This window comes from Indicator indicator, chromosome 1, assembly GCF_027791375.1.
Source record: "Indicator indicator isolate 239-I01 chromosome 1, UM_Iind_1.1, whole genome shotgun sequence".
NCBI lineage: Eukaryota > Metazoa > Chordata > Aves > Piciformes > Indicatoridae > Indicator > Indicator indicator.
In genome coordinates this window covers 94,892,652-94,916,434 of record NC_072010.1, presented here as the reverse complement: position 1 = coordinate 94,916,434, position 23,783 = coordinate 94,892,652, and the positions used below count along the sequence as shown (strand labels likewise).

Genomic DNA, 23,783 nt, shown 5'->3' with positions numbered 1-23,783 from the left:
GTCGTTTTGTCACCCTTTCATACCAGTTTTTACTTTTACTAACGCAAGCAGGATGCTTGTAGCACAGGGCATAAAACAAAGAACACACCCCAGGAGATCTGTTTCTTGGAGACCACAACTGTTTATGAGGTTCAACAAGACCAAGTGCAGGGTCCTGCATCTGGGTCGAGGCAATCCCAAGCACAAATCCAGGCTGGGCAGTGACTGGCTGGAGAGCAGCCCTGAGGAGAGGGTCTTGAGGGTGCTGGTGGACAAGAAGCTCAACATGAGCTGTCAATGTGCACTTGCAGCCCAGAAAGCCAACCAGATCCTGGGCTGCATCAAGAGAAGTGTGGCCAGCAGGTCAAGGGAGGTGATTCTCCCCCTCTACTCAGCTCTGGTGAGACCCCACCTGGAGTACTGTGTCCAGTTCTGGAGCCCCTATTACAAGAGGGATATGGACATGCTGGAACATGTCCAGAGAAGGGCCACCAGGATGATCAGAGGGCTGAAGCACCTCTCCTATGAGGACAGACTGAAAGAGTTGGGGCTGTTCAGTCTGGAGAAGAGAAGGCTCCGAGGAGACCTTATTGTGGCCTTTCAATATCTGAAGAGGGCCTACAAGAAACCTGGGGAGGGACTTTTTAGGATATCAGGTAGTGATAGGACTAGGGGGAATGGAATAAAGCTGGAAGTGGGGAGATTCAGATTGGACATGAGGAAGAAGTTCTTCACCATGGGAGTGGTGAGACCCTGGAATGGGTTGTGCAGGGAGGTGGTTGAGGCCCCACTGAGGCCAGGCTGGATGAGGCTCTGGCCAGCCTGATCTGTGTGAGGTGTCCCTGCCCATGGCAGGGGGGTTGGAACTAGATGATCCTTGTGGTCCCTTCCAACCCTGACTGATTCTATGATTCATCAGATAAATTAAGGTAGTTTCAGCTTTATTTTTGTTCTGGCTCCTAATTTCCATAGCTAAAAGCTTGATGAAAAATTTACATAACATTTTCTGCTCTGAAAGGAGTCAAGAAATATTTTCATGGCCAGTTTGGTCTTCCCCATAAGTTACATTTGTGTGTAACGATTTTCTCAAAAGTTTAACATATCAGGCCTCACAAAATGTTTAACTAGATCCTTCCTCTGGTCCTGCCTGTAAGTGGAATTGATTGCTCCATGTTTAAAACATCAGGTCTTTTCCTTAAATGAGGAGAGCCTCTTTGGTCTCCACAGAGATGAGAGAATAAACAAATGAATAGATAAACCCTATTTATGTCACACTTTGGTGGGGCTCTCAAGCCTCAACAATGATGTAAGCTTTCTAATGTCCTTGATTTTGACCAGTAACTTCCCTCAAGCTAGAGGTGGTAGCATTTCCCTGCCTCTGGCTCAAATCCCCAGAGCAGAAATACATTGATGTGGATGTGTTTTAATGCCTCACAGCAAGTCTAAGGTGACATCTTCAGGGAGACATTCAGCTCCTATGCAGTTCTGCCTAAAGCAGAAGCTGCAATCTCTTGTCAAAGCAAGATTTTGTTCTTTAGCAGATGTCACCTTTTCTCTGGTTAAAAAGAAAAATAGGTTGGAAAACCATGGGAAGGTTGCTGATGCCTGATATAGTTGCCAGTCCAGCTTCCACCCTGACAGTAAATTGCCAAATCTTTAATATATGGTGAGACCTTTTTGGCTAGGAGCTAATAGACATGAGGAGAGTTACTGACCATTTTCTTCCTTTCTGCTCAATGCACTTCTTTGGAGAAAGAACTGGGTATGGGAGAGAAAAAAATGGTACCAAAAATTGTCCAGTCTCTGTTTCTGATTAAATTCTGGGTCAGTTACAGTTAAAGGCTAGTAGAGAAGGCTAGGAAGGATCCTGTGCTGATGTGTTTGGACACCACTCCATCTTATGAGGATCACAGAAAAATATTCTAGCACCCCTTCAGGGTCTTGTGCTTGTGGCTCTATTCCCTATCTTGAAGTGGGAATCACAAATAACACCAGGCTGAAGGGCAGTTTATGGGAGGAGTATCACTATTACTGTTACTAAAGATTCAGAAAGCAAACTGCAAAGAAATCAAAGAGCAAACTTGTGGTGAATAATTCAACTATTGAGCCCCAAAGCAGAGGAAATGTTTCTTGTTTAGTCAACAGGAAGCTGTGTATTGGTGTGTGCTGATACATATACATATTTTTTTCCATTCACCCTTTGCTCAGAAATCACATTTTGAAACAAGCAGCAGCATCACCCATTGGTTGGTTCTTATGGCCAATACCAGAAATGCTGACACCTCTTTCCCTTTGGCTCAAGCGAAAGCCTCAAGCAGAAAAACTTTCTCTGATCAACAAGTGCTGCTACAACATGGACACTGATCTGCAGAGACCCTGAGCAGGGGAACAGTCAAGTTTCTTGCAGCTAGACACAAGCAAATAAACAAGCTGATGTGTTTACCAGGACCAGGGATGTGATTGTCCTACTGTACTGAGCATTGGTGAGGCCACACCTTGAATACTGGATTCAGTTTTGGGCCCCTCAATACAAGATAGACATTCAGGTGCTGGAGAGGGTCCACAGAACATGAACAAAGCTAGTGAAGGGTCTTGTGAGGAGTAGTTGAGAGCACTGGATTTGTTTAGTCTGAAGAAAAGGAGGCTGAGGTGAGAACTCCTTCCTCCCTACAGTTACCTCAAAGGAGGTTGGAGTGAGGTGGGAGTTGGTCTCTTCTCCCTAGTAACAAAGGATAGGACAAGAGTAAATGGCCTCAAGTTGCACCAGTGGAGGCTTAGGATGGATATAAGGAGAAATATCTTCCCTGAAAGGGTTGTCAAAGACTGGAATAGGCTTCCCAGGGAGCTGGTTGAATTGCCATCCCTGGAAGGGTTTAAAAGCTGCAGATACGTGGTGCTGAGGGACATGGTTTAGCACCAGCCTTGGTAGAGTTATATAATGGCTGATCTCAAAGAACTTAAAGGTGTTATCCAACTGAAATGATTCTATGATTCTAAGTACAGACAAAGTAATATGCTTATTTAATGCAAGCATACATTAAAGCATTTATTTCTTACAAGCATGTTATGTTATACTCTCTATTCATTCCATGAAGATTCATCACCCTATCTTGAATGATAGCCTCAACACAGAGATAATGCACTTACTCAAGCACCTTTGCCAGGCAGACCACTTCCATTGCTCCACTCCAGGGTATCAAAACCAATTTGCTCTAAATGTAGAGGCAACGTTCTCTTTAGTATGTAGGATGTAGTGTTGTCTTTCATGGTGTGAAATATGCAGCACCACGGAGATATATGAAAGCTGTGAGGACATGAATGAGGTCATTGAAGCTAAGTTAGATTAAAGCAGGAATCCCAGGTTGTGAAAGGGAAGTGGGATGGAGAGAAGTTAGGAGTAGGTAGGTATACAGAGACACTGATGGAGAATTGAAGGCATCTGCTTGTAAGATGTGCAATGAAATGTTATTATGCGTTTTACTAGTAATTTGGCTTTCCAGGCTTGTACTGCAAAGCACTTGCCCAGAGATTTGACTCAGCAGTTTATTTTTGTTCTGCTGTTTTGCTTGTTTTGGTTCTGGATGATGAGACAAATTGGGGTGAAACTATTGAATTGAGAACACATTTTCAAGCACAATCCTGTGAGCACCTCTCATTCCTGCCCTGCAGCTCTCTGCTTGCCCAGCTTGGGACTTCTTGAAGGAACTAATGACCCTTAATCCTGCCTCTGTGACCCTACAATTTTTTTTCTTTTTGCCTCTATTAATTCCCCCCTCCCTCCTCTCTCCCCCTCTGCAATATCTCTAGGCAGGCAGCAGTTCCATCCCTGTGTACTAGTGACTGACACCTGTTGGAATCATTATCTGGAATTGAGAAGGGGGCTGAGTTGGTTGAGAAGTTTGAGCCGTAATGAATGGGTTCCTCATCATGAATGTACATAAGAAATGTCACCAACTTGCACTAAATGTCCTCAAGTGTCTTCTTTAGCTTGAGGTCGTAGCATGGTTGGCAGCTTATCTCACAGACATTAATAAAAACACGGTCTGTGGTCAAAGCAGAAGACTCTTCCCCATGCTGAGAGCTGAGGGTGGGAAAGAATCCACCAGACCTGCTTGCACCTTGCTGCCTCCCATGGCAGTACAATGCAGCTCTGCATTCCAGCACACCCAGCCCATCTGACTTGGCTTCTGACTCCACATTGCACAAAACTGGAGAACACACTCTTTTTGCACAGGAAGCTGCAGGCTGCTCCAGTGTTGCTTTGTCCTCCTACACCTCAGCCCCCTGATCTGCACACCCAAAGCCCTGCACAATATCTTCCCCCCTTCTTATAATGGAAGTCAATGGCTCCATATCTCTGGAACCATCTACCAGTCACAGGGAGAAACTCAGTTTTACACCACAGTTTTTCACAATGAGACTCACCTTCCAGCTGTGGTTATGGTTTCACAGACCAAAGTTGCCTGTTATTAGCTCTTGTTTGTGCAGTTGCTGAAGCTCATGCTACTTGCTGCAAAAAAGCTTGCACCTGGGGCCTCAGTGGGAAATCCTGATTTTAATTTCCCTGTCTTTGGCAAAGTCCTTTGCCAGAGAGGCTGGGAGCTCGGGAGCTCAGAGGCTTGGTAGAGAGCAGCATGTTGTGTATTTCTTGGCTTGCACTCAAATTTTGAGTTCTCTGCAGCTGTACAAGCTTTGCTTGGTTGCAGGCTCTTACGAACAGCATTCTTGCATCTTACAAAGTTTTCTTATCACCAAAGCAAGCACTTTCAGGAGCTTTGCTACTTATTGTAGCTGCTTCTAGGCTCTTTTCACTGGCCACATCCAGAAGGTTTGTGGGATGCCATCACCAATCTCTACTTCCTAATATCAAAGTGTCAGGACAGAAGAATTAAGGTCTGCCTAGGGTCTTGAATGATGATATCTCCTTCTTTACTATGATATTTCCACCACCTTCATTCCTTGCTTGGCATTGCTGATTGTTAGTGTCAGTTATTTCTTTAACCATGAGCACATGCGAGGCTCCAAGTTTCTGCTGTAAGCAGTGAGATCAGAGTGGTGACACGGTTGAGCTAGCTGTGAACTTCCCAGATAATTTCATTGAGTTTAAAAATACCTTTTCATGTTCCAGCTAAAAACATGTTCTGCTTAGATGAAAAGGCTGGTAGAAGCTGCCAGAAAGCAGAGGAGAGAAAGAAGAGAAAGAAAAGGATGAAGAAAAAAAGAACTTGTGAAACTATTGATTATTAATTATTATTCTGAGAAAATTTCACTGATGCACACTGGTTTTAGACAATGTTTATAGCATTGCTTCTGTTTCCTACTCAGATGTGGCTCCAAACCAACTGTATTTCAATTCTTGCATCTACACATACAACCAGTTAATTTCCCTTTGCCAAATGTGTACTCAACGAGGGGACACCATGGTCACTCATCTCTTCTACAATTTCTGTGCAGGTACAGGCAGGTTAGAGCTGTACAGGCACATTTACTCTAAGCTTGGTCCCATCCTGAACTGGAAAACTGGTGACAAGCCCCCAGAACACTCATGAGTTGGATTGACAAAAATGTAACCTGATGCAGTGCCTCTGGGGACTCCCTGGGAACAGAAAATGCAAAAGAATTTGCAAGAATTATGAAGAGTTCAGATGCTTTTCCAAAACTAGACCAAAGGGAAACTACAAAAATACCAGCTGATGGACAGAGGAGCCAAGAGACATGGTATAATGATGGTTCTGGGCTCAGGGACAGGTGAGGAGAAAATTAGTTCTGACCACACCACATGAGGCAGAAATTTTTTCTGAATCCTTCCTCCACAGAAAAGACCAGGACAAAGGCTAAGTCTAGGCTGTGGAAGAAAGCAGGTTTCATTTGTTAATCTGTAATAGTGGCCAACACAGCTTGCTCCAGCTGGTCTGTGCTATTTGGGTGCCGGACAAGAGGCAGTGAGGTGTAAGCATTTTCTACTGGGTGTGTTTTCTAATACTGTCTGAATTTGGTTCTACAAGGGAACACTCAGAGCAGTTAAGTTCCACTGGAACACCTTCAGCATGGAAAGGCTTTGGATGTACAAGGCACCCAATGCAAGAGGTGGCATGCTAATGTACACCCATATCAACCCAAACCTTTGGTCAAAACATCACATTGATAGGCTGTGCTGGCCATCATGTTTGAAGCAAGAGGGTTGGAGTAGATGATCTTCATAGGTCCCTTCCAACCACTACCGTTTTGTGATTCTGTGCAACTGCACATGCCAGTGCTGCTCTAGCCCCTGCAGCATTGGCTAAAAATCCAGAGAAGGTGGCAGGAAGATCCAAATCTTCCAAATCTCTAGTCTCCAGAGAGCTGATTATGAGGACAATTACTATTCCAAGAAGCACAGAAGAACTTTCTGTCACAACTATGAGAGGGAACTGAAGACCATGCAGTACAGAAAGAAAACAGCTGCATCAGACTGGGGCTCAGGAGCCCAGACAAGGGCAGTAGAAGAGGACTTGGTACTTCTAGCTCCTTTAAATTCAGTAACAAGCCAAGAGAAAAGATGCCAAGAAGACAGCAAAGGCCAAGAACCACTTGAGCATTGACTGGCACTGATGACAAGCCCAGATTAGCTGTGGCTGTGAAGGAAACCCCACATAAAGCCAATACACTGGCAGCTGCCATGGTTAATAAAGCAATGAAGAGCTTAGATTATATGAAAGCTGACAAACGAAAAATGCAAAGATATAGCTAAGAGCAAACCAGTGAAACCCAAAGCTACCAAACCCTAAGGCAGAGAAATTGAAAGTGGTCTCAGGTTGAGAAGGTAGCACACAAAAAGTACATGCTGTATGAGCACAAAGTGTCCTGCTTCAGGGACACAGAGTGTAAATCCTTTAATTGGACCACTGATTTTCATCACGTTTTGCATTTCTTTAATGCAGCTTCCCAAAGGAACCTAATTAATTATAATAATTAAAATCCCTTGTTTTGCAATAAAACCCAGACTCCGTATGAATTAAATGTTTCTCCTTGTTATATTCTTCAATTGTCTGAATTGTAGGAGAGATGAAGACAGAGTCTGCTCAGAAGTGCACAGCAAAACCAATAGAGGCAACAGGTGAAGCTGCAACAAAGGAATTTCCAATTTGACACTGGGAGACTATTTTCCATCTAAAGTGTGGTGCAATGCTGGAACAGGCTGTGAATTCTCCATCCTTGTTTATTGTTTTCAAAATTCAACTGGATAAGCCTCTGAGGAATCTGATTAGCTTTGAAGTTAGTTGAGCACTGGAACAGGCAGCCCACAGAGCTTGTGGAGTTGCCCTCTCTGAAGACTTTCAAAACCTGCCTGGTGTGTTCCTGGGAAGCCCACTGTAGGTGGTCCTGCTTTGGCAGGGGGTTGGACTCTGATCTCTAGAGGTCCCTTCCAACCCCTAACATTCTGTAATTCTGTGAAGTTAGCTTGCTAAATTTCAGTGGGATTTTATCTATGATATTGACTGGGAAAGCATAATCATAAAATCATTTCAGTTGGAAAATACCTTTAAGATCATTGAGTCCAACTCTACCAAGTCTGGTGCTAAACCATGTCCCTCAGTACCACATCTCTCCAGCTTTTAAACACCGCCAGGGATGCGGATGCAACCACCTCCCTGGGCAGCCTGTTCCACTCTTTGAGAACACTTTCAGGGAAGATGTTTCTCCTTATATCCACCCTAAACTTCCACTGGTGCAACTTGAGGCCATTTACTCTTGTCCTATCCCTTGTTACTAGGGAGAAGAGACCAACTCCCACCTCACTCCAACCTCCTTTGAGGTAATTGTAGAAAGTGAGAAGGTCTCCCCTCAGCCTCCTTTTCTCCAGTTCCCTCTGCTGCTACTCCAGCCACTCTTCCCCAAGTCTGGAGTGTTCATAGGGTTGTGATCCATTTGCAGGACCTGGCACTTGGCCTTGTTGAATCTCACACAGTTGTCCTTGTCCCATCAATTGTCAGAAAAATCTAGCATAGCTACCCACGAGAAAAAAAATGCTGAAGATAATTTACTGTATCTAGAATAAAAACCAATGACTTCCCAGAGTGAAAAAAGGGTGGCAACATGGGACTGGACTAGCAGGGAGCAAAGAGGTCCAAATGACAGAGAGATTTGGGCTGGCATCAAATGTGGAGTAAATAGAGCTAGAGATAAATAAACTCAAACACGTAAGAGTTGCCAAGAATAGCAGGAAATAAAATTTCTTTTAATATTTTTGTATGCATTATATGGATTCTAGCATTAAAACCGTGTTCTCCTGGAGGGGAGCACTTCTTCCGCTCCCTGCTGAAAGCAAGCAGCAGAAAGGCTTCTAACCATTCCCCAGACTGTATGAATGTCAAATTCCTATATACCATACAGTAGATATGTTACACAGTTATATATCAACTTACATTCAGTTCTAAATAGAGTGGAGATTGGCCTGGTCCAGTTTCCAAGAGCTGCCTCTAATGTCTCATCCTAACTTCCCCCACATAGGCAAATTCTACAGATGTCACAGCACAGAAGTCAGTGACTGCCAGTGGCTTGAGTGTCTTTGAAATCAAGCTCTGACTGCCCTTCTCTCTACAGAAATATGTACACCCTCAGTACAGAGAACTTCCCCCTCCACCGCTAGTCTCATGGGCCTCAAGTCCTCAAAAGGAGCATCATCTTTTGTGTTGTGGTGTGATGCCTTGATGTATAGGATGAAATTCCAGTCACCGAATACCTTGGAATTCTTTATCCTGTATACTGGATTAATAGAGATATTTAGATTGGCCATCTGCGGCCAATTTTGCCTTTATATGGAACAAACCTGTGTCTGCAGAGGGTGTAATCCCCTACACAGATGATGCAACCAGCTTCTTGGGGCACACAGTAGAAATCCAAGTCTCATGAAGAGACTCTTACCTTAATTGTTTTGCTCTTTTTTTTTTTTTTGTTCTGAGTAGTCTGCCTCTGTGCAGCAAACTGTCCCCTGTACTGTGACTCTGGCTCTATACAGCAGACCAGTGCTCCTCAAGGCTGAATGATATCCAGTTCAGCATTAGAGCATAATGTGTGACAGGGGTGAATGCCCACTCTAGAAAACAGGCTTTCTGTTAGCTTGGAACAATGCCTAGGGACCGTCTTGCTGACCTTCTGCTGCAGAGAGATAAACTCTTCAGCTCTCCAGCACCCCACAGAATCATGCCACTATGAGTCACACTGAGTGATTAATACACTCCAGACAGCTCTTCCCACTTACTCTACCAACTGCATAGGGAAAACTGCCCATATATCTGGAAATATTCACCATATATCTGGAAAATAAAGTTCCAGATACTTTTGTCAGGGCAGACGACAGACATCCAGTGCTAGCAGAATAAATTTGTGATTCCTTTCTGCTTTGTGCAGGAGCTCCCAAGTCAGGAGGTAGGAACTCAAATGGAGATACTGAAAGCAGGCTTAGAAACTGGAGAGTGTGGAGGTAGCCAGACCAAGACAAGTCACCAGGGCAAGCTAATTCATTGCAAGTTCCCATTACTGTGAGTACACATGCATTCTTTGTGAGTTCTCTTGGGCTTAAGAGCAGAGGAAGCCATACTTGGAACTTGCCTGAAATGGACATCAAGAGGTTGCTTCAATGGAGGAGAGGAGTGGAGGCAGAGGAAGCGGCAGCCCTCTGTTCCAAGATCATCTTCTTGAGAAAAATACAGTATTATACTAAATCCAGAATTCTTCCTTTTGGCAACAGTTGTTTGTGAAGGAGACAATAGATTTGAGACAATAGAACTTCCCAGAGGTTGTTATAAATGATCTGCTGCCATGCAGAGACAATGAGGTTTGCCTTGTGTGGAGGACAGCCATCTATCTCGCTGTTCTGTCACTTCTCTGAGGCCAGCAGACGCAGGAGGAGGCTGTGGTGTCACACAGCAAACTCAGTGGCTCAGGAGGACCTGAGCAGCCCATGCTAACTAGCCATATCTGAACTCATATTGATACCATGAAAGAAACCTAGGCTTAGGATTCCTAGGGCATAAAAGTTTGCACTCCTCTGCATGAGATGTGGCTTAGGGCATCTGTACCATTGAAGAGGACTTCGTATATACTGTCCCCATGTCTGTCTCTCTGCAGGGGCAAAAACAAGAGAAGATGCAGCACATTTATAAGGGCCTCTGGGAAATGAGCAGCTTGTGGCCTTGCCAAATAGAATTTGAGAAAAAACAGGGGAGCATCCCACATCTGCAGCAACAGATGTACAAGATGACAACAGCCACCATGACAGACTAGCAGAGAGGGAACTCTGTGTATGGCAGCACCTGCAGAAGAGGATGTGGGGGAAGGCAGAGAAGCAAGGAAATAGTGGGGAAATCACAAACGAGAAAGACTTGTCTTGGATTGCAGGTAGTGGATGATGATTTCTCTTCCCTCCCTTCCTTTTTCTCTCCTATTGTTGGTAGCTCAGAGAGCATCAGGCTGGCTGCGCTGCTGCTCTAGGAATTGTCTGCAAGGGAAATTAACAGGCTGCCCAGATCGGCGGAGACGTCGAGAGGGAAGGCCAGCCAGCTGACGACAGATCTCATCTGAAGACAGAGCAGATACAGGTTAACATACAACTGAAGCTTCCTTTAAATTCTTCACCACCAGAAAAGTTAAACGTACATCCTATGCTGCATCTACAGAAACTGTTGGAAATACTGAACCCTTATTTTTTTATTAATTTTCTTCTGGGTTTATTCATGTACAATACGTATTAAAATCACTCATTTCGCTGCCACAGAGACTGTGTGAGAAAGCTAAACTGTATTCTGTTTCTGTTCATGAATACTGAGAGTTACTCTTTAACCTCAGAGGAATGCAACTTTCAGTAAGGGTGTGTCTGGGGCTAGTAGAGCTGATCAAGAACAAAGAAGACAGAGCTCTCATACTTCTTGGTGATACAGTATCTACCTCTCCGTGTTTTCCATGGCATGCTATTGGATGCAAGGCTGTGCTGCATTAGAGATCCCCCAAACCAAGTCCAAAGAAACTACTACATATGGATTAGGGGTGGGTAATTAGGTAGCCTGGAAACTTTATCAGGTGGCTGCAGCTATTCTTCCAGGCTAGATTGTGCTATCACTCACCTTGCATGACCTCATTCTCCTTGCAGACAATGCGAGAGCACACCTCTTTGTTTATTATGTACATGCGACGCACACTGAGGGATCACCAGGAACAGGCCAAGGACAGCAGCAAAAGGAACAGGGACCCAAAGAAACAAAAAAGGGATACAGGCAATAAACACGTATAATCATTGGGTGAGGAGGCAAATCCTACATTTTCAATATTAGTTAGTCTATGGAGGTGGTGGAATCACTGTCCCTCAAGATATTCAAAAACATGTAGACATGGCATTTTGAGACATGGTTTAACGGCCATGGTGGTTATAGGTTGACAGCTAGACAAAACTATTTTAGAGATCTTTTCCAATCAATTCTGTGATTGTATGAAATACCCAAATACCTTAAATACAGATTATAATATAGGGCAGCTTCATAGTGCTGCACAGGTAATAATTATTAGGCTGTTTTAATTGATCACTCTAAAGAGATACTCTGAGGATAGGATTCATCTTGCCATCTATTTCCCTGAGGGAACCCCTAGTCTTCAAAGGAAACAACTGCTGAACAGGAGGTGCTGTTTCTGAAGAATTTTTTGGGCTTTTCTCAGGGACTGCTGGTTTCTTACCTCGTAACACAGAGGTAGCTGATACACTGCTTCACCGGCTTGTGAACAGAGTACAGGCGTGTGCAAGGGAATTTTTCTTCACGACAATCTGGGAACACACAGAGAGCCACAATGTAGCATCATTTTGGCACACATACAGCTTCATCACTCTCCTCCAGGCTCCTAGGGAAGGCCCCTAACCTCTATTTTCCACTTTCTCATGAGAGATGGGAATCGTTTAGAGAAGAGGAAAATAAGGCAGATGCTTCTGACCCCCTTGCCTCACAAGACAAAAGTAACAGAAAGCTGACTGAAACTTGCAAGACAAATCCACTGGGGATCCTCAGTATGGAAGGCAAATGCTGGAAAGAGGTTGGACACGAATGAGCAAAATGCAAATTATAGTCACATTTTTACAATGTGTTTCTAATTGATCTGCAATCTCACACTTCAGGACACAAATCTAGATCCTTTGTTTTCTGGACAATGAACCCAGTAACTAACTATGATGTTTTTTCTTGTATTTCCTTCTGAAATGCCAGATCTTGGCCACTGACAATAAAAAAATATTGACTCAGCATATCTGATCCAGATGAGGGTCGAGCAGTGGATGGTCTACACTGACTTCAACAAAGCTTTCAACACTGTCTCCCACAGCACTCTCACAGACTAGCGTAGGGAGTGTGGATTGGATGACTGGACAGCAAGGTGGATTGAGAACTGGCTGAAGGACAGAGCTCAGAGGGTTGTGGTCATTGGGCAGCATCTGGATGGAGGGTCATGGTAGTGGTGTTCCTCAGGGGTTAGGACTGAATCCAGTCCTGTTCAACACACTCATCAACATCCTGCACAAAGGGACAGAGTGTACTCTCGGACAATTTCTGTTGATACAAATCTGGGAGGAGTGTGTGACACCTCATCAGGTTGCCACTCTGCAAATCCTGCACAGGGTGCAGAATTGGGCTGGGAGAAACCTAAAGAAAATCAGTAAGGGCAAGTGTAGAATCCTTGGGCAGGAATAACCCCATGTATCACCTTGCAGGTTGACCTGCTGGAAAGCAGCTCTGGTTAAAAGGACCTGAGGGATTTGGTGGACAATAGGCTACCATGAGTCAACAGTATGCCCTCACAGCCAAGAAGGCTAATGGCATCCTGGGATGCACTCAGAAGTACAGCCAGCAAGTTGAGGGAGTTCTCCTGGCCCTCTACTCTGCTCTGGTGAGGTCTTGTCTGGCATACTGCATCTAGTTCTGAGCTCCCAGTTCAAGAAGGACAAAGAGAGCCTAGCAGAGAGCCACTAAGGTGCTGAGGGGACTGGAGCATCTCTCTGACAAGGAGAGGCTGAGAGAGCTGGGACTGTTAAGCCTTGAGAAGAGCAGGCTGAGAGGGTACTTCATGAATGCTTATCAGTATCTAAAGGGTGAGTGTAAGGAAGATGGAACCAAACTCTTCTCAGTGGTGTCCAGTGACAGAAAAAGGGGAAATGGACATAAACTGTAACAGAGGCGGTTCCCCATAAAGAAAAGGGCAAAATTCAGTTTGTGGGTCACAGAGCCACTGTGCGTGGCAGAGCACTGGAACAGGCTGCCCAGAGAGGTTGTGGAGTCTCTTGTCTCTGGAGGCACCCAAACCTGCCTCGATGTGCTTCTGTGTGATCAAGTCTTGGTGATCCTGCTCTTCAGAGTTCTTCCAACCCCTACCATTTCGTGATTCTGTGATCTGACAGCACCTGTCTGAGTAACAGAGTGGGCTAACTCGGATCTGGGAGGAAGCACAGGCAGCAATCTTAAACATACCTGATGAAGGAGTTGCAGTTTCGCTATCAGACTGAACTGGAAGAGAGAAGGTAGCAAAGTTGGTGTGATTTACCATGACTCGTTCCCAGAAATCATCTTACTCAAAACTAGTAACTGGAAAGCTCTTTAAAAAGCCCTCCATTGTAACTTCTAATGTGGAAAAAAATGTAATGAAACCATAAGAAAAGGTACAAATCCAATATTAATCTAGTGCCAGATACCCAGCCAACAATGCTAACAATCTGTCAAGCATTACCATTGCTGTTCAGACTTACACTATAAGGTCATCTTGACTTAGATTCAAAAAGTTGGGTGAATGCATTTAGCTGCTGTTAATTGTCATCCATCTAGGCAAGAAGCAAAGGAACCTGTGACTGCCTCTTACTAAGGAACAGTGACTCCTATAAGAAACAGCATCCCCAGACCTTTTTTTTTTTTACTGTCCATGACAAGGGATCAAAAGGAGGTTGTTTTGTGGTTCCCTCTGACAAGCAACCCACCTGTACCACAGTAAACCAGGACATTTTCTTGTTTACCCAGTGACAATCTGGAAAGGAGATTGGAGTACTGACTGCCAGGTACAAGTTATCAATAGTTATAGAGGACTTCTACTTCTTCTGTTCATGTGCTATAGTGTCAGCCAGAAGCACAAACAAAATACATGGACATAGAGAGGAGTCTTTTTGGTGTAGGGGTTACGGGCAGTCGGGGAAGGCAGAATTCCAAGTGTGCAAGGCACTGGGCATGGACAGTGTTGAGTGTGATCCACAACATTCAACTGTGAACTGAGAATAAACTCACCAGGACTACGAAGCACAGGTGGTGTGACAGCTGCATCTGGAGAAAGAGAAGATTCTCTGAAAGATCTTAATTTGAGCCTTCAGCCTCTTTCCCCCTCCCACAGTCCTGCCAGTGTCTCACCACTCCTGACCAGTAGTCATCCCACACTGGTTCATAGGCAATACTGAATATGATATTATTATCCGACCCATTCGAGTAACATGCAGGCTTTCCCTGCAAATAAGCTGGGTATCCTCTAGAGCTGACAGAAAGCTGCAGAGCAGAAATGGCTTCCATGGCAGGTCCTTTGTGAAGAGTTTCTTCTTCAGCCCTCAGCAATAAGTGTTTTGAAGCAAAAGTGTGATGCAAAGGCTCCACATGTAGTCTTTTCAGGTTTAAATGTAGGTTAGCCGCTGCCAGTTTGGTCTGAACACCAAGTCATATCTACCCTCCTACACAGTGTTGTATCTCACACACTGAACAAGAGACTGACACATGTTGCTTTCACATCCCGTTCCCACCAGGAAGTTCATGGACCTTTTACATATGCAATACTATGCCTCCACTTTTTTTTCCTCCAATATTGTCCAATGACAGTGGGTCAGCTTCATCCACAATACTATAGCCAGCTGAGAAGCAGAGCCATAGGCCAGAGGAGAGACCCTGGAAGAGGAACTGCTGTCCTGGAGAACTGAACTGCTCTCACAGATGAGCTGTACTACACACAGTACACTTCCCAGTAATAGACAAGTGTTGCTGCTTCTTTGTCTATTTGACTTCCCAGATCAAGGACAGAGAGATGACTGAAATGATACAACAAACAGCTATGAAGATGATTAGGGGACTAGAATCTCTCTCTCATGAAAAAAGCCTAAAGGACTTGGGGCTTTTTAGCCTACAGAAGAGAAGAGGGAGGGGAGAATATTATCAGGGTGGATGTCAGGAGGATGGACCCAGTCCTTTTTTCAGTGCTGTCCAGCAAAAGGACAAGAGGTAATGGGCACAAACTTGAACACAGAAGTTCTATCTAAACATGAAGAGTAACTTCTTTACTTTGAGGGTATTGGAGCACTGGAATGGGCTGCCCAGAGAGGTGGCAGAATCTCCATCTCTGGAGTCATTCAAAACCCACTTGGGCAGCATCCTGTGCAATTTGCTTTAGGCAAACCTGCTCTGTCAGGGGAGTTCAACTAGATGATCCCTAAGATCCTTTCCAATACCTACCACTCCATGACTGTGTAACAGTCCAGAAGGAAATGATCAATGACCTATTATGCCACTTAGATGTGCACAAGCCTTTGGGACTAGATGGGATCCACCCCAGGGTACTTAAGGAGCTGGCAGATGTGCTCACCAAGCCACTCACCATTATTTGTCAGCAGTCCTGGCTAACCAGGGAGGTCCCAGCTGACTGGAGGCTGGCAAATGTGACACACATCTAAAAAATGATGGATGACCCTGGGAACTACAGGCCTGTCAGTCTGACCTTGGTGCCAGGAAAGTTATAGAGCAGGTCATCCTGAGTGCCATCACACAGCACTTACAAGACAACCAGCTGATCAGGCCCAGTCAGCATGGGTTTATGGAAGGCAGGTCCTGTCTGACTAATCAGATCTCCTTCTACAACAAGGTGACCTGCCTAGTGCATGAGGGAAATGCCATGGGCATTGTCCACCTGGACTTTAGTAAAGTCTTTGACACTGTCTCCCACTGCATTCTCCTTCAGAAACTCATGGCACAAGGCATGGCACTCTGCACTGGATAAAAAACTGGTTGGATGGTTGGGCCCAAAGAGTGGTGGTGAATGGAGTTAAGTCTGGCTGGTACCCAGTCACTAGTGGGGTCCCCCAGGGTTCAGTACTGGGGCCTGTTCTCTTTAATGTCTTTATCAGTGATCTGGATGAGGGAATGAGTGCACCCTCAGTAAATCTGCAGATGACACCAAGCTGGGTGGCCATGTCAATCTGCTAGAGGGTAGGGAGGCTTTGCAGTGGGACCTGGACAGGTTAGATCAATGAGCCAAGGATAACTGTATGAAGTTTAACAAGGCCAAGTTTCAGGTCTTCCACCTGGGTCACAACAGCCCCATGGTAAGCTACAGACTTGGGGATGTGTGGTGGAAAGTTGTGACTTGGACATGGACCTGGGGGTATTAGTTGACATTCAATTACATATGTCAGCAGTGTGCCCAGGTGGCCAAGAAAGCCAATGGCATCCTGACTTGTATTAGAAACATGGTGACCAGCAGGAACAGGGGGGCGATCATCCCCCTGTACTTGGCACTAGTGAGGCTACACCTCCAATACTGTGTTCTGTTCTGGGCCCCTCACTACAAGAAGCACATTGAGGCTCTGAAGCGTGTTTAGAGAAGGGCAACGAGGCTTGTGAAGGGCCTGAAACACATGGCCTATAAGGAGTGTCTGAGGGAGCTGGGGTTGTTCAGTCTAGAGAAGAGGAGGCTGAGGGGGGACCTTGTTGCTCTCTACAACTACCTGAAGGGAGGCTGGAGACAGGAGGCAGCCAGCCTCTTCTCCTTGGTGGCCAACAACAGGATTAGAGGAAATGGTTTCAAGCTCAGAGGAATGTGTTTGAGAAACTGTCCCAGCAGAGAGAGAAACCATTGCCAAGGCCAGTGGTGCTGGATTTGGAACAGGACTCACAGAGAAAAAGTGAGTAGGCTCTTTCCTGCACCTCTGGCCCTCTCCTCCATTGCCCATTGTGGGGCCAGCAGAAGGCAGGATTAGTTTGTCTTGTGAACACCTACAGTGCTATCCGCTCCTGTCCTTCCCCTGGGGCTATCTCCACAGCTAAGCTTGGCTTTCTAAGGAGGCACACAGAATGCTCCCAATGCTCATCCTTCAAGTGTTCGACATCCACACGGTCTTTTGCATACATTTTGCTGCCCCCCAGTGACACAGCTGCAGGCACAACAGGAACAACAATATTTCTACCTCCCCGTCCCACCACTCTTCAGAACTTGTTTCATTACTGTCTTTTTGGGGGAATTTTGCCACCTCTGTCAAAGGGCCCTAGTGCACCAGGTGAAACTGGCATTTCCTTGGAGAACAGGTCATTAAATTAAGCCACCCTAAATTAATCTCCATGCATGGACCACAGAAAGTACATGTCCCAGACAGCCATAAAAGCTGGAAGAACTGAAAAGCTAGATGTCAAAAGTGGGAAAGGAGAGTTTCTGAGGTAATAGGTTATTTCTGGGTCTATGTAGGCAGGAGTAAAGGTGAAAAGAAGATACGAAGCCTGACGTTGCCAAGAGGTAGGAGCTTACCAGAAGTGCTGATAAGAGAGTCGGAACTAACTTCACCTGGAAAAGAGAGAATTTCCTTGAGAAACAGATTTTACTTGGCAGTCAAACATAACCACATAACTAGCCATAGCTAGCTGGAATTACCTTGGCTGCTGTGGTGAGGTCATGAAACAGTGAGATACAATCCAGTAAATACATAAATAAACACAGTCCCCCATCCTGCTTGTATACATCCTCGTTTTGAGTCACTGGCCTGCAAATGGATTTCTTAGCACACATGTTGCATCAATCCTTACTGAACTCTGGATTCATATTCTGACTTCTCAGATATGGCCACTGTGGGCATCTTGATGGGAAAGAAAGATGTCAGAAATGAAGGTGCTCATGGCTCCTGCAGCAGAACAGACAGCTGAGGCACCCACTACAGAGGAGGGAGGCAACTCCAGAATCTAGTCTTGACTGCAGAAGTTCATTAGTAGATGAGTTTTCTTGAAAGGTAACTGATAGCAAAACTGGGGTAAGTGTGACGGAGGTATCAATTGTAAAGGAAAGGGAAACTTGGTGGCCACGTTTTGGACTGGTTTCTGAATAGTTTTCTGGAAAGCCCCAGAAGGTATTACACATGACAGGACCATAGCTGGGAAATGTCTGATGCCTTAGACAGAGGCTTCAGTTTGAAGAAAAGGCAGGACCCTGTGGTGCTTCTGAAACAGGTCCAGAGGGCTAAAGCAACTCAATTCTCACCAATGGAGGCACTATGAAGACCAGTCAATATCCTTTCTTAATGGCTTCACTTGCTAAAACATCATGCCACTTGTGAATCCTTTTTCTTGGGATATTCTGGAGCAGCAGCACTTTCCTGAGCATCTCATGGCCGGAGAATTATCAGTTCTTGTAGTCTTGGACTGTGAACATAACTGCACATAACTGCATGCACTTCATCTTAAGTGTTCTGGATCTCAATGCTTGTGAATTATTTGCAAAGAGCACACAATACTTAGCAGGTTGTCTCAGAGGGCCTGTTTCATCCTCATTGAAAGGCAAGCTCAGAAGGTCAGAGCCAAGGAAAATAAGAAAACTATTTGCAATGAAACAGGCTGCAACTACACAAGATAACTGGGATAACTGGGTGATGCAAGCAATCCCTAGCATAGGATGTCTGTAATACTTACCGGTTGCACTTTCCACTTCTTGCCCATGGACCACCCATGGAAACCAGTCTGCAAGAGAAGAGAGGAGATCGAAGAAAGGACAGAAAGAGGAATTTCTATAGTCTGCAGCCTTTGTGAAATTGTTATGAGGTACTTATCCGTCCAGAAAACACCATTGCCCTCTGCTGAACAGGGAAATGTTCTCCTTTGGGCCTCAGGCTCCACTGTTGGCAGGGTTTGTTCTTTAAAGACTGGGGAATACAGTGGGTCCTGATCCAATCCTTGATGCTTCCACCAGCATTAAAGGCTAGGCAAACGGACAAGACAGTAAATACCTCCAGAGGTGCTACCAGATTTTGTATTCCTTAAACTTCATTTGATGCATTTTGTAAAAAAATGCTATCTCCATGCTCTGGAGCTTGGTCAAAATCCCTACTGCCATTTTATAAAAAAGGAAACTGAGTCATGGAAATTATTTGCTTGGGATCACAAACTGAGTCATTGGCACAGTAAGAAACAGACTTCAGGCCTTGTAGCTCCTTAGGCAAATAATTATGTGGTCCATCATTCTGCCTGGGAATTTAAGGCCATTTCCTCTCATCCTATCACTTGTTACCAGGGAGACAAGATCAACACCACAACACCCACCTCATTACAATCTCCTTCCAGGTAGTGGCAGAGAGAAAGTAAGTTTCCCCTCAGCCTCCTCCTGATTAAACAACCCTAGTTCCTTCAGCAGCTCCCCACAAGACCTGTTCTCCAGACCTTTCACCAGCTTTGTTGCCCTTCTCTGGACCTGCTCCAGGACTTCAGTGTCTTGTAGTGAAGGCCCCAAAGCTGAACCCAGTTCTCAAGGTGTGGCGTTACAAGTGCTGAGTACAGGCTTGGCGGTGTATACTATGTGGAAGAGGAGAAACTGAAACTGAGCTAAGCTGTTAATTTGTCCAAATATAAAGAGTGAGAGAACTGCTTCCTAAAGCAGTCATGAAATGGAAAATATTTCCTGCTAGCCATAGAGGAGAGAAATGTCTGCATAACTGGGGTGGGATGAAGGAAGGAATTGGCAGGAAAAGTCCAATATCTGGGGAACTGCAGGGATGTACACAAGAACAGCCCAAAAATCAATATACCCTGCTACATCTTATGAACTCATTCTTTAGCCTTCTGTTCTTAATCAGAGGACTGAAAGGGTAAAACTATCAGGTCTGGAGTTTTTGTCTTTGTTCTTCCTCATTTCAAGAGCAGTTACTTGCAGGCTGTAGGGGGACTCTTGGGATCCACTCTATAATCCTGCTTTGCAGCGTTACAGGAGTCACTGGACCCTGCTACTCCCTTCCTCATGCAGCTGCCAGGAAGAGCTCAGCTGTTGGCAACTGACCCCAGCAGAACCAGGCACCTATAATAACTTAATTTAATGCAGCCCCAAACTTTCCCTGTTCTGGCTAATCTCTTAATGGCAACAAGTAGAGGAGAAAAGTGATATTGAACAGTTTCTCACATGTTTCGGATATGAAATGAAAATTCGGAAACCATTGCAGATGCCAGCAGTGTCAGATTTGAAACAGGAGTCATGGAAAAAGCATGGAGGCTCTCCTCATTTTTTCTAATATTGAAAAGTCTTACTAGATTTTTTTTTCCTCCCTAGGTCATAACTAGAAAACTGGTCCAATTCTAAAACAACTGAACACAAATGAAGCGAAACCTCTGCACATGAGTAGACAAAAGAGCTGACTTTTTAACCTGATCTTCAAACTCTTCAGTTTATGTTTGCTATGGTACCAAACAATATGCTTAATAAACAACTGAACTTTATTGTCCAAGATGCAATAAATTAATCCTTAAAACTGGAATCCTAATTCACTGAATCTGTATTTACCCAAACCCAAAAGAGACAATGAGAGACCGGCTGGTGATTCCTGTAATTATCCAAGTTAAAACAAAACAAACCAAACCCCCAGAAATGCTAAAATAAAATACATAAAAATAAGAATTATCCCTTTCAGGCCTCCTTCATGTAGCGTAAAAACCTCAGCCTTTTGTTTTTCTGTCTCTAACTTTGTAGGCTACCTCTTGTCTCTTGGATGCCTTACCTCCCTGCTTCATTTACTGAGCACCTTTCTGGGAAAAAGTGTCACTGGAAGCAGAATCAGGCTTCAGCTGGAGGATCAAGAAGATTTAGATTGGAATAACCTGATTCGATTGTAATAGGTGCACTTATCTATTTCCTACATACAGTCTTTCTTGGGAGAAAGTTTCTTCCACTCACTGGATTTAATCTTCTTTTGCTGTCTGTCTTTTGATTATAATGCCTGATGTTACCCTCTTGGGTTTTTCTTGTTTGTTTGGGGTCTTGTGTTTTTTTTTAAACAAGTTTTATCCCAGTTGAATTTTTGGCAAAGTGACTCCAAGCAAACAAAGACTTGGAGAAACAATACAGAACAACAAAAGCAGAGAGTGGTTTGAACCGTGAAGATTAGGTTTCTCAAAACAGCTATAAAAAAAAGAATACAAAACCTCCTGGCATTTGAGTGGCCCAGAGTGAAGCTATTCCAGCAGGAATCTCTAGTGACAGCAAACGTTTCACAACTATGACAGAACAAGTTTTGTGGAGCACTGGGAAATGCTCAGAAGATCATGCAAACACAGGTGCTACAGCAGTCTATAGTAAGCAAAGGGCACATCTAACCTTCTTTCTTAGCTGTGGACCTGGCTGTTTTGCTTACCCAAATTACAGTGGAAGCTGTGAACCTCTGTATCTTGTGACCCCCCAGGACTTACTGGAGAGTGGCCACATGGGAATGGGTCTCCGGTTCCTAATTTTTTCTTTATAACCCTGTATCTACCTTGTCTTTCCTATTTGGTCCTTCTCCCTTCACTGTACACCTTCATGTCTCTGTCCTTCTTTGATCATTGCACACTAGCCTGACTAGGAAACTCCACTGGGCCAGAGTGGAGAAATCTTCCCCAAGGGTGTAAGGACTCACCAGCTGGGGACAAGGAGATTGCTAAGAGACACAACAGTTTACAGGCTCCAGAGATTTTCATCCCTGTGGGGTAGAGGAGAGAGGAGTCAGAGGAAAGCTAAAGCAGGAACAAGGATATTCTCTGTAGCAGAAAACCTCTTCGCTTGCTGTCTCCGTTTCCCTCTCATGACCAGTTAGTCTTCCCAGCCTCCCTCCCACCTCTTCCCTTTCTAATCTAGCCAGTTTTCCAGGTATTTCTGAAACATTTTGGACAGAATCTGTAACTCCATCTGCTTTTTCTCTTTCCACCTCCTTTTTCCAGTCTCCACCTCTTTTCTCATCCCATCCATTTTCCCCCCGATGCCCCATCCCCCACCCCCCAGAATGCAAAGAAATTTCTCCTTGTTACCTCCCTCCTCTTCTACTTTTAAATTATCTTGAGGAGCACTGAGCAAATAGATAGAGACCTCATCACTTACTGCAGCCCTTGGTCTCCACTCCCTTCAGCAGCAGACGCTTTGTCTTTCCCTTCAGTGATCCCCCCCTGCTTTGGCTATTGGGTAAATCACATGCAGCCACACCCAGAACACATTCTAGTTTTGGTTGTCCTCAAAATACGATTTTGGGGAGAGAAAAAAAAAAAGAAAGAAAAAGGAGAAGCCAGCGAGATGGTGGGATGCGGTGTCATCATGCATCTGGAATGAGGGGGGGAGCAAGGAGCAGCAGCTCACACCCTCATTCCACAGTTTATTATCCTCCAAAGGGAGCCTGCTCCTCCCATTCCCCCAGGACAGCCCAGCACCAGGGACGGATTTTTCTGTCTGTGTTACACATTCACGTCCTGTTTTGCTTTGTCTTCCTACACAGACCCTCTTTTTCTCATCCTGCTATATCCAGCTGTGTTTCCCCACAGAGGTGCTGCATCTTTCCACCCCAATCTCTTCTCTTGCTGTTATCCTGCCTGTCTCTTGCACACGGACGCTCTATAGAGCCCACACCCCTGCTTGCCTAAACAGCATGCTTGCTTGCCTGGGTGCTGGGAAGGACTCTAGCCTTCTACCCTGGTTCTCTCCCAGACTGTCACGTTCCAGACACATGGCCCACTCAGTGCCCTCTATGAGCCATGCTCCTTCAGATTCCTGGCTGGTGAGGGTGAAGGCTCCAGGCCTCCCAGTCTGCTCCAGTAGCTGGGTGTGGGTAGTGGGGAGGATTGGGGTAGGGGAGACATCAGTGTTCACTGGCCATGGGCAAGCAGTCAAGTGGCTGGCAGTGACAGTGACGACATCAACCCACTGACCTATCCTGGGGTGGGGGGCTGGTGACTCCTAGAGGGTTGAAGATGGCGACTGGGGCTCCACCTGAGGACCAGTCTCATGTTGGGAGTGGGCAATGAACAGGCACCAGGGAATGGGGTCTGTTCTGCAACACTACTGGCATTCTGGGCAGTCTAAGAAAGAGATGAGGAATAGAGAAAACGTGGGGCAGGGTAAGTTAAAAAGTAGAGTCTTCAGACTCCCTTATGCCTTTGAGCATGCTGTGAGCGAGGAAGGGGCAAGCCCATAGGTCCCACTGGAACAGCTGCTCTCCCCTAACCCCTCCTACAACCATCCCAGGATCCTCATGGAGAGGCACTGGTTGGATGGTGCCTCTTTGTCATGGGTTGAGTTGAACCCGCTAAAGATATTCTATACTATGTTGCTGTCATGCCAGCTTCAAAATGAAAGTGCTGGCTGGAGCAAAGCATCATGGGGCTTGAAGTTCAGATCGTAACATGAGAAGCTTCCTGTTCTGGTTGCTGCTTCTGGTTTCTGGTTTTTGGGTGTTGGTCTTTTCCACTGGGTGGGGTGGGGGTAGGTCGCTGCCTTCAGCTGCTGCTTCTTAATTTTACTGTGCTTTTCTGCAAATAGGCTAAGGTAATTATGCATTGGATCATTTCCCATAAAACACTCTATCTCAACGCAGAGCCTTTTTTTGTGTTACTTTCCCTCCTGTCTCTGTGGGGGGAAGACAGCAGGCTGTGTTGACCTAGGACACTCTTGTATGAGCTTCAAGGCACAAGCAGTCCTGAAGCCAAGAAACAACCCAAGTTCCCTTCTTCATACAGCAATGAAAGACAGAAATGTTGCTGGAGAAAGCTGTGTCCTCTAAGGCTTATCCTGGTAGC

The 23,783-nt window shown here is 45.2% G+C and overlaps 1 protein-coding gene across 1 annotated transcript; it reads right to left on the bottom strand.

Annotated features, from left to right (window-relative positions):
• Window positions 1-10,386: 10,386 nt before the first annotated feature.
• Window positions 10,387-22,310, bottom strand: MFAP5 (microfibril associated protein 5). The gene is given in 11 exon segments (XM_054389392.1): window positions 10,387-10,538; window positions 11,082-11,155; window positions 11,686-11,773; window positions 13,461-13,496; window positions 14,262-14,297; window positions 17,527-17,562; window positions 18,678-18,725; window positions 21,641-21,703; window positions 22,099-22,150; window positions 22,153-22,274; window positions 22,277-22,310. Coding segments are annotated over 11 exon segments (711 nt in total). The 3' UTR covers window positions 10,387-10,416.
• Between the last annotated feature and the right edge of the window lie 1,473 nt (window positions 22,311-23,783).